The 10,581-nt window shown below is 32.7% G+C and overlaps 1 protein-coding gene across 1 annotated transcript; it reads left to right on the top strand.

The window, feature by feature from the left end:
- The first annotated feature begins 5,595 nt into the window (after positions 1–5,595).
- CCD8 (carotenoid cleavage dioxygenase 8) lies at positions 5,596–10,164 on the top strand. Its single transcript, XM_079006534.1, is given in 7 exon segments — positions 5,596–5,903; positions 6,616–7,359; positions 7,893–7,911; positions 7,914–8,085; positions 8,196–8,385; positions 9,151–9,253; positions 9,429–10,164. Coding segments are annotated over 7 exon segments (1,659 nt in total). The 5' UTR covers positions 5,596–5,618; the 3' UTR covers positions 9,575–10,164.
- Positions 10,165–10,581: the final 417 nt, after the last annotated feature.

Here is a 10,581-nt window from a genome sequence, read left to right as displayed (position 1 = left end):
TTTCTAATGACAAATTAATCTTACTAATATATCCATGGGATTTCTAATATTTACCAATTTTATTTGTTAACTTATTTAAATTAGTCAACAATATATTATTTTTGACCTTTATAGAATAAATATAATGTTTATTAACAATTTGGTTTGGAAACTCGTTGGTCCAAAAACAAAACAGAGGTAACATAAATAGTTAATAGAATGGTATAATTTGCATTAGTAACTCAAAAAACACAGAATCCGTGAATTCCGAAAAATAATGATGTTTACCAACTAAGTAACATAAATAGTTAACTTACGAGTTACGACAAACGAATATAAGATATTGGTTTAAAAACAAAACACTAAAAGTATGAAAACAAATGACATTCATAGTTACATACATAATAATCTAAATTCAAACATCGTTAATATAACAACAAAATAGTAAATATAACAATATGTTATGAAGATATAACTTAAAATTCCAATATGTAGAGAGTATATTAACCAAATAAAGAGTTTTTTAAATCATCTTCCGGTATGTATATGTCAACCATCTCCATACTTCATCAACATTAGTCTTTTTAAAATATTACATGGTTTTGTTTTCTTGATGCTTTCGACCTGTCATATGACAAAGTTATAAAAGCTTCTATAAATTTTTTAACCGATTAATTTTTTATGAATGATAATAACCAAAGTGCTGGCATTTATGCTCTAACAACTAACAAATATATTACACACACATGCCAAGCAGATGATCGTGCACTACATTGGATACAAAATTTTAAAGCAAATAAGCAAAATCGAAGAAATGAGATTTTTATGGACAAATAATCAGAAAATTGGGTCAACAAACCTATAAATCGAGAGTGGTAAACAACAAGTCTTTAGGCTCGGAGAGTGTGATTGGCCATGGAAGTGACAATCTAAACAAACGATAATATTTTTAACTAACTATGTATTTTATAATTGCTCCCGCAATTATAACCGACTATGTACTTTTAGAATAATAACATTATTCATAGATTAAACATGTTAATATAGAACACAACAAGTATTAATGTGATGACTATATCCCAATATATCATAACATTGTCTAATAGTTGTTGTTATAATGTTCCAATATCCAAATACTAAATCCAAGTCAAATCTCATTTCTAGAATAATAAAGTCTTATAGCTAAAATGTGACAATTCATACTTAGCTCAAAAGAATGACTTTATCAATGGACCTGACGAAATTTTATTTGTGTGAATTATGGGAATACTATCATCTTCATACTTAACTTTACTCTAAGTATAGTTAAATATATTGGAGAATATGATCGGTGTTCTTTCGTGACATAGAGTCTCTTAGCTTGATTAAGTATACTCTCGAAGACACAAATAATCGCATAAAATAAACAACACAAACTTGCATAAAAATATATGTGCATAAACCTAACCAACTACTGATATTTTTTGTGAGTCAACACAAAAAATGTCAAGTTCATTCCTAAAGGGACATTTAAGTGGACCAAAAATCTTCTTATAATGTTTTTGTAGAAGCTCTCACTTGAGTAAACACCGATTGCTTGCAAAAGATATGAAGAACTTCTTTAAGGAAAAAACTAATGCATTCATGACACTTTTCAGAAAGTGTCATCTTTCTGCCCAGCACATGTGTAGCATTCATGACATTTTTCAAAAAGTTTCATCTTTCTGCCCAGCACATGTAGAACTCAAAAATTTGCCCTTTTGTCTTCGAAAAATGGCTCTAACTTCATTTATTGTTACATTTTTATACTAATAAATTATTTCTAAAAACTAATCTATTACTTTACAAAAATTAACCAAGAAAACTAATCTATTTAATTAATAAATACCACATGAATAAATAAATTATTACAACAATTTCTATAACAAAAACAACAAACACAACAACACAACAATCATAATGGTCATTGGCTAGTTTATGCATATTATACAGCATACACATAAAACAACATTTGTTTTTCTAAGACAACTTTAAATGACAAAAGATGCATGAAACTTTTGTCACATAAAATTAAAACCTTTGTTGTTCTTTGGGTCCTCTTGGGAGGCTTGGAAGTTGATGAAGAATGTGAAACCTTTGAGACACCAATAATGACTCAACTTGATGTAGATGCTAGTCCGAAATTCTTAAACCCTTAAGCTTTAAGTTCATAACCAATATGAACTTAAAGAGGGCATGAAAATGCAAGTAATCTTCAAGAAGAGATGAAGAAAAGAGAGAGAGTAACCTCCTCTAAGGAGATTACGGTTTTTGGGAAGCTAGAATGAAGTAGCCAATTCAAGAATGGATGCCTCATATTTATATTGTCTTAAAGTGAAGTATTTAACAATTAGATCCTTCCACTTTAGACAAGCATGTTCCTAAAGCTTACATGTCTCCCATGCTTCTTATTACTTATTATTAAGCAAATTGGAAACCCATCCCTACTTTCTTCTAACTCATATTCGGCCCTAGTGAAGAAAAAAGAAGAAAGAGTTTATATTTTATAAACTCAAAGTTTATAAGATATAAACTTTGTCTTTTTGCTAAAAAAACAAAAAATTTAATTAGTCCGAAATGTTACATGACTTATTAATTCATACATTATGAAATAATATATGTTATATTATTTGCTAATAAAAATTAATTATTTCCTAGAAATAAATAATTTTCAATTTAATTATAAAAGTTTTATTGAATACTTATTAAAATCAATTTCTAATAAATAATCAATTATATCAAGTTGTTGTTAGTGTGACTCATTAATTTCATATGTTAATTAGCAATATCACTTTAATATAACTCTTGAGCATACTAGATCTTTCAACGAATACAAACACAATCCATCAATTTTGTTGGCTCTTACTCCAATTCTATCAATTACGTCGACAATTCATATCACTGGCGATGAGGAATCATAATACCAGCAACGAGGAAGTATAACCGGTGACCACAGATGGATTTACGCCTCATTCTCCATCGATTTCGTTTTCATTTTCTTCTCCCACTGATTTAAGAGACGGATTGTTGCAGCTCTTGTAGATTATTGCAACCTCTATTTGGTTTTTTTGTTTTCTGTCGGAATTTGCCCAGAAATAAAGTTTTGACCGGAAAGCTACCAAAATACCATAAAGAATTGTGATCAAACTCTTAACCACCAAAAGTTAACTATTCCTAAGACCCCTCAAAATTAATAGGGAAAATGACTTATTAAGGTAATTAACTTTTCGGTATGTTCACATCTGGGTAACTATCTTTTTTTTTGTACACATTGATATGTGCATATTTAGTTCATATTAAGTATAGATTTTTTATCATTTATTAGCTAAATTATTGCATGTCATGGACAAAAGGTACTTAGAAGTGTTTGAATTATGTTTTCAGTCCAAAAGTGAAGCTCGGAAGCAAAAGGAAGCGGGAGAAGCGGTTGAGAGCTCGGGAATGGAACAAAGAAGAAAAATACTAAAAACAACACCTACTTGGCGAGTAGGATCGACTACTCGGCGAGTCCAAGCGAATATTCGAGAAGATAAAGACTCAGAGACCCAGAGACTTATTGCATACGAGGATTGAGAGATGGACTCGACAAGTCGGCTCCTGACTCGACGAGTCGTTTCGCAAATATAAAGATAACTTCTCAGATCGATAGGGAAGAATTCTGGAACCATTCTGGGGAGGTTAGCTGCGATTGAAGAGTCAGAAAAACCCTAGAGAACGAAGATACAAGCTAGAATCCAATTTCGAAGGAGATTTGAGGCAAATTTCATCATTCTACTGAATCTTTTGTTTTCCATTATGGCTAGACAATTAGACTTCGTTTGTTTGTTGTTATTTACTTCAATCATGAGCTAAAACTCTTAAACTTCTATTTGGGGATACAAAATTGAGACTATGGTTTGATTATTGGTAGGATTAATTCAATGTTGGTGATTTTTGTTAGTTTTAGCTTGCTAAAGAGCCTTATGTGTGAATGATAATTAATTTTCTGTAAATAGGAAGGTAATTAAATAGCATGAACATCTTTTGATTATCAACCTCATATGTTTATGTGACCACTTTGTCATATGTCTAGGATTAATGAACATGAAACTAGAATTAATAAGAAAATTGAGTAAATTCATGTGTGAGCTTGTGTGATGACCATCAACAAGAAGTTAATTAAAGGACCAAATTAGTTAACTATTGCAAGTCTAAATTAACCCGAGTAATTAATCTAGTGAATTTAATTAAATTAGACAACTGATCACTGTTTAAGTTAGTTTATTCGCTAAGGATTAGTGTAGTGAACGCGAATCTAATCACTTGAATCTGTAACCAAAAAAAGAAGGGACAGGGACCAAAAAAAGAAGGATGGTGAAGACGTCGATGTTACTAAAGATGGAAAAGAAATAGAAGTTTGGGAGGATGAGACAGGGACCAAACACGTAACAAAAATAAACAGTAGGGACCATCCGAGTTAAAAAAAATAAGTTAGGGACCAAAAACACAAATTCCCTCAAACCACAGGGACCATTCGTGTAATTTACTTTTATTTTTCGTTTTGTTTATATTTGGGTAACTATTTTTTTTGTACACATCTAGGTAACGAACTTGTTAAAAGCGTTCACATCTAGGATTTAACCTGTTATAGCAGGTCATAATGGTCATATGTAAACACTTCCAACAAGTTTGTTACCTAAATGTGTACAAAAAAAAAGATAGTTATCCAGATGTGAAAATAACGAAAAATTAATTACCTTAATAAGTCATTTTCCCAAATTAATAGTATATATAATTTACGAGGGGCCAAAATCATCAATATCATAAAGAATTGGACACACTCTTCACCCCCAAAACCAAAAGTTAACCATTCATAAGACCCCTTAAAATTACGTGTTGGCCAGAAAGCTGCCGAAATACCATAAAGTTGTGATGAGACTCTTAACCACCAAAAGTTAACTATTCCTAAGACCCTCAAAATTAATAGTATATACAATTTATAAGGGGCCAGAATTGTCAATATTATAAAGAATTGACCAAACTCTTCACCACCAAAAGTTAACTTTTCAAAAGAACCCTCAAAATTAATAATATATATAATAAAATCAAAGCTATAAGTACATAAAAGGAATATTCCATAAGTTATATATTAAACAACAGACAAAACAACATAGTTTACTATATATTAATTTAGACATATATGTGTGGTTTGAATCAATCTCTTAAAACATATATATTGTTCTGTATCGATTGGATCAAATCCCATTGGGACATAAGAATAATAACTATTTTTTTTTCGAACGGCCATAAGAATAATAATTGACACGACAATAAAGACATTAGTTTATTTTCCAAGTTTGTTCAATTTAATGAACATAAAAAGCCAATTTCGAGACAGATATATAGCAGTCATACAATAACTTTTGTATGCCATTTTTTGTTAACTAGTGAAAAAAACAAAATCTAAAATGCAAGCTTGTCTTGTAGTAAAAAAAGATCCATCAATGAAGATACCTATATGATCAGATTTCCAAGATACCTATATGATCAAATTTCCAATGTTGTTTTCAAACCCTATATAAACCCTAACTTCTCCTTCTCTTTTAGTACCACAAATTACTATAACTTTCCCTCTCCTTCCAATGGCATCAATGATTTCATCAATGTCTAGCGTAAAAAGCTATGGCTTTCCCCCAGGCGTGGGTGTCTCTGGAATTGCTAGGATTTCACCCATCTTTGGGATTCCTAGGGTTTCTACCAAGAAAACTAAAACTGCGACTGTGAATGTAGCCACCGATTTGCCAGGGATTCAATCTCCACTTGAGAAAGAAATGGTAGAGGACCGGAAACTAGTGGCATGGACTAGTGTCCGGCAAGAGAGGTGGGAAGGCGAGCTAGTTGTTGAAGGAGAAATACCGAAGTGGCTGGTATGAAACCATATATGATCACTTATATATTCGTGTTATATTGTTTTTCAAAGAAATTGCATATAAATGTCAAATCATGGATCAAATACATTAAAGTTTTGTTAGAGACTTCACCAATCTTTGATTTACATACTCAACAAATATTAGATAGTTTTATATTTCATGATTATATTGTTATAATGAGCTATATATACATGCATGCTAAATTAAAGCAACAAAGAATAATTGTCTATCTTTTTATCTATATATAACATTAATACACAATATAATATGTAGTTTAATTCACCTTTAACCCAAAATAGGTAACCCTTTTGCTTTATATATATATATATATATATATATATATATATATATATATATATATATATATATATATATATATATATATATATATATATATATAATATTGGTCTTTTGGGTTGTTTTAAAAACGATAATACCTTAATCCAAAGTTATTTAAAAAGTTTATTAACAAAATACTTGTGACCACGATTGATTTTGATAATAAATTTTCTTGATTTAGCTAAAAGATAAATAAACATTTTAAGTATTTGATTATTAAAAAAAATCTTATTCATTTATGATTTATGTATATACTCTTTGGAATAAAAGATTCACCCAAGATTAATTAAAAGTACCCTATAACATTTTTATCTTTATTAGCTAGTGAAATAAAACGATTATTGATCTATTCTTGTTCTTTTGTGTATAGAGTGGAACGTATTTAAGAAACGGACCAGGGCTATGGCACGTCGGCGACTACAATTTCCGCCACCTCTTTGACGGCTACGCCACCCTAGTCGGCCTCCACTTCAACAATGGCCACCTCACAATGGGTCATCGGCAAATCGAATCTGAAGCCTATAAAGCAGCAAAAAATAGCAACAAATTGTGTTACCGAGAGTTTTCTGAAGTCCCTAAGCACGACAGTTTCCTAGCATACATCGGCGACCTAGCCAACCTATTTTCCGGTGCATCTTTGACGGATAATGCTAACACCGGCGTGGTTAAATTAGCCGACGGCAGGGTGGTTTGTTTAACGGAAACCATTAAAGGGTCGATCGTGGTCGATCCAAATACGTTGGATACGTTAGAGAAGTTTGAATACACCGATTCTTGGGGTGGATTGATTCACTCGGCTCACCCCATAGTGACTGACTCAGAATTCATAACGTTGTTGCCGGATCTGATAAACCCTGGTTATATGGTGGCAAGAATGGATCCGGGTACAAATGAAAGAAAGGTGATTGGTAGGGTTGATTGTCGCGGTGGGCCATCTCCGGGATGGGTACACTCTTTTCCGGTGACTGAACATTATGTGATTGTGCCGGAGATGCCATTGAGGTATTGTGCCCAGAATTTGTTGAAGGCGGAACCTACACCATTGTATAAGTTCAGATGGTATCCTGAATCTAAAGCATTTATGCATGTTGTGTGCAAAGCTAGCGGGAAAATTGTAATCTCTCTCTCTCTCTCTCTCTCTCTCTCTCTCTCTCTCTCTCTCTCTCTCTCTCTCTCTCTCTCTCTCTCTCTCTCTCTCTCTCTCTCTCTCTCTCTCTCTCTCTCTCTCTCTCTCTCTCTCTCTCTCTCTCTCTCTCTCTCTCTCTCTCTCTCTCTCTCTCTCTCTCTCTCTCTCATACAAAATTTATAAATTTTATAAATGTTTTTAATAGTTTTACATGTTTATATTTGTAAATAGTCTAATCGCTTTTAACAAACGTCTAAATCTTTTCCATAAGAAGATATATCTTAACAGATGCATAGGCATACATGCATGACATATTGACACCAAGCATTTTGAATTTAAATATTGAATAGTGTAGTGGCTAGGAGATATAAGATCTAGCTAGCAAATGGAGTCGGTTTTTATTTAGTTAATGAAAGAGTCAATATAAATCTTTTTTTTAAATATATAAATTAAATATCTTTACTCTCCTTCATAAGATTTCTTGTTCCACACTTAACAAATACATGTCGGCATTTTTAAAGGTGGCAAGTGTGGAGGTTCCTTGTTTGTGACATTTCATTTCATCAATGCATACGAAGAGAAAGATGAAGACGGAAGGATTACCGGAGTCATCGCCGATTGCTGTGAGCATCATGCCGACACCACAATCCTTGACAATCTCCGCCTTCAGAACCTCCGTTCATGGTCTGGGGAAGACGTCCTACCAGATGCTAGGTACACAACATTATGGTTTTCTTAATCCAACTTTATCAATTAATCTCTAGCCAATAAATAGAAAATTCGTCGCATTTTTTATTATATTTATATTCAAATGCATGTTGTAGGGTTGGGCGATTTAGGATACCAATGGATGGAAGTGAAAAAGGAGAGTTATTTGCAGCACTAAATGCAGATGAACATGGAAGAGGAATGGATATGTGCAGTATTAATCCTTCCTTTCTAGGGAAGCCCTACCGATATGTGTATGCTTGTGGTGCTCAACGTCCTTGTAACTTCCCCAACACCCTCACAAAGGTACCATGCTCTAGCTTTCAAATTTATGAACTACAAGTTATTTTGAATATATTTTTTTGAGATATACAATTTATTCTCAAAATTAAGAATGAGTTACAACAATCACCCTACCCTAATATGTTATGAAACTAGCGTGAAATATTATGTTGTTTCGGGGTCGATATACTTTCAAATATGATCAAAGGCTCGAGTATTGGTGGACACGTCTAGTGTGAGAGTTCCATATCCAACATATTAGGCTCATTGTGGGTATTAATGGGGTCTTATGTGTTATGTCCTCCACCTAGCTAACGGTTGTGTACCTTATTTATACCTCATTGTGCTACTTTGGCTGGAGTTGTGTAGATCAACTTAGGTTTGCAAAAAATAACCTTAGGATAGCATGAGTTCGAATGTAGATTAGGCTTCTTGTAGTTCTTATGTTTAATCGCCTAGTGAACTAGTGTTCTGACATGATTTTGTTGATATAGCGTGTCATGGATCCTACATGGAAGTACCCTAAAAGAATTTCCAAGAAAACAACCTCAAACTCCCTTCTTTTGCAGCCTCTTTGTTGAAATAACAAAAAAACTCCAAATATGTCCAAATATCATAATGGTCTTTATTTATGTATTTATAATTATTATTAACTATTTATATATGATGGACCATGTTTATTATGGATCTTCGACTAGCTCCATGGCATGTAAGATGTAACACTTATGCATAAATGATTTAAAATTTCTAAAATAATTACTGTTACGTAAATAATATATTGATTTATAGATCGACTTGGTGGATGGAAAGGCAAAAAATTGGTACGACGAGGGTGCAGTTCCTTCCGAGCCATATTTTGTGGCTCGCCCTGGTGCAGTCAAGGAAGATGATGGTAAGTTTGTAGTGATTGATTTACCATTGTATTCCCCAATACACACCATAATGCTTCAATTGTCTTCTAAGAGACATCATAAACAACACTTTTATTTGCATAAAATCAAGATTTTCACAAACAGTGTTCATTAGGTGTCACACCCCTATTATTGATGGTTTATATTAATGAACAGGAGTGGTAATATCAATGATAAGCGATAAAAATGGGGAAGGATATGCATTAATATTAGATGGATCAACCTTTGAAGAAATAGCAAGAGCAAAGTTTCCTTATGGGCTCCCATATGGACTTCATGGATGTTGGGTTCCCAAGAATTAGGACTAAAATATTGTTTTCAAACTCTAAGTAGGTACATTAGTCTATTTATTCATGAATATGTGTGAGTATGAGATTGTTATTTAGTTAAAACATATTATTTTAGGTATAGATCTTCTAATAGTATCGTTAAAAAATATCTTCGGGTTGTGATGCTAATTGATCTTCCTGGGCTCTTGGAATGAATCACCATAGTCAGATTGAGATAGTACCAAAAGAAAAAACAAGAAGGGTTAGGAGTATTATTGGGGTGTCCAACATAATACTCTTTTATGCTTAAGTTGGGGCTTCAAGACTTTGTGTATATGGAGAGAGAGAGAGAGAGAGAGAGAGAGTGTGTGTGTGTGTGTGTGTGAGTGAGTGAGTGAGTGAATGAGTGAATGTATGTGTATGTTTGTATATAAGTATGTGGTGTTGAGATCCCTTGCCCAATTTGTTGCTTCTTATGGGCTTTTATACATGAAGTTGTTGTATTTACAAAATGTAATATTTTTTTCCTTGGCTAGATATGGCGGATTTCATGGACAATATCCATATCTTCCTGTTGACCGATTCAAAGTAATCTACATAGCATTCGACTATCCATATTTGGATGGTGGGTACTCATTAAGCCTTTGACTTAACATGAATCATTTTAAGTCAACCATACTCTCGTTTGGACTTTCCATTATGATTATATAGTAAGTGTGTAAGTCCATACGCTATTCAAAATCATGTGGTATTGTTGGAATTATTACTATATATAGTTTTTTAGTATTGAATTTTAAGTGACATGCCATGATTTAACCTGCCCATTACCCTTTTGTGTAAGGCAATTACTTGGCGAAAACTTCATCTTCATTACATTTGTTTCTTCTTCCTTTTGAATGAATGTTTTTTTTTTCTTATTTTTGTCTTCTACGATGATTACCTAACGCCTTGGCAAGGCTACTTTCACGATTACACCTTGTAAAAGTTTATCGAATCATCTATTAGTGTAATCTTACCATTAAAGATGATGTATGAGTCCT

This window comes from Lactuca serriola, chromosome 6 (assembly GCF_051521515.1).
Source record: "Lactuca serriola cultivar US96UC23 chromosome 6, Lser_US96UC23_V15, whole genome shotgun sequence".
Lineage (NCBI taxonomy): Eukaryota > Viridiplantae > Streptophyta > Magnoliopsida > Asterales > Asteraceae > Lactuca > Lactuca serriola.
Note: the sequence above shows the minus strand (reverse complement) of the source record. Positions and strands in the feature narration are given on the sequence as shown.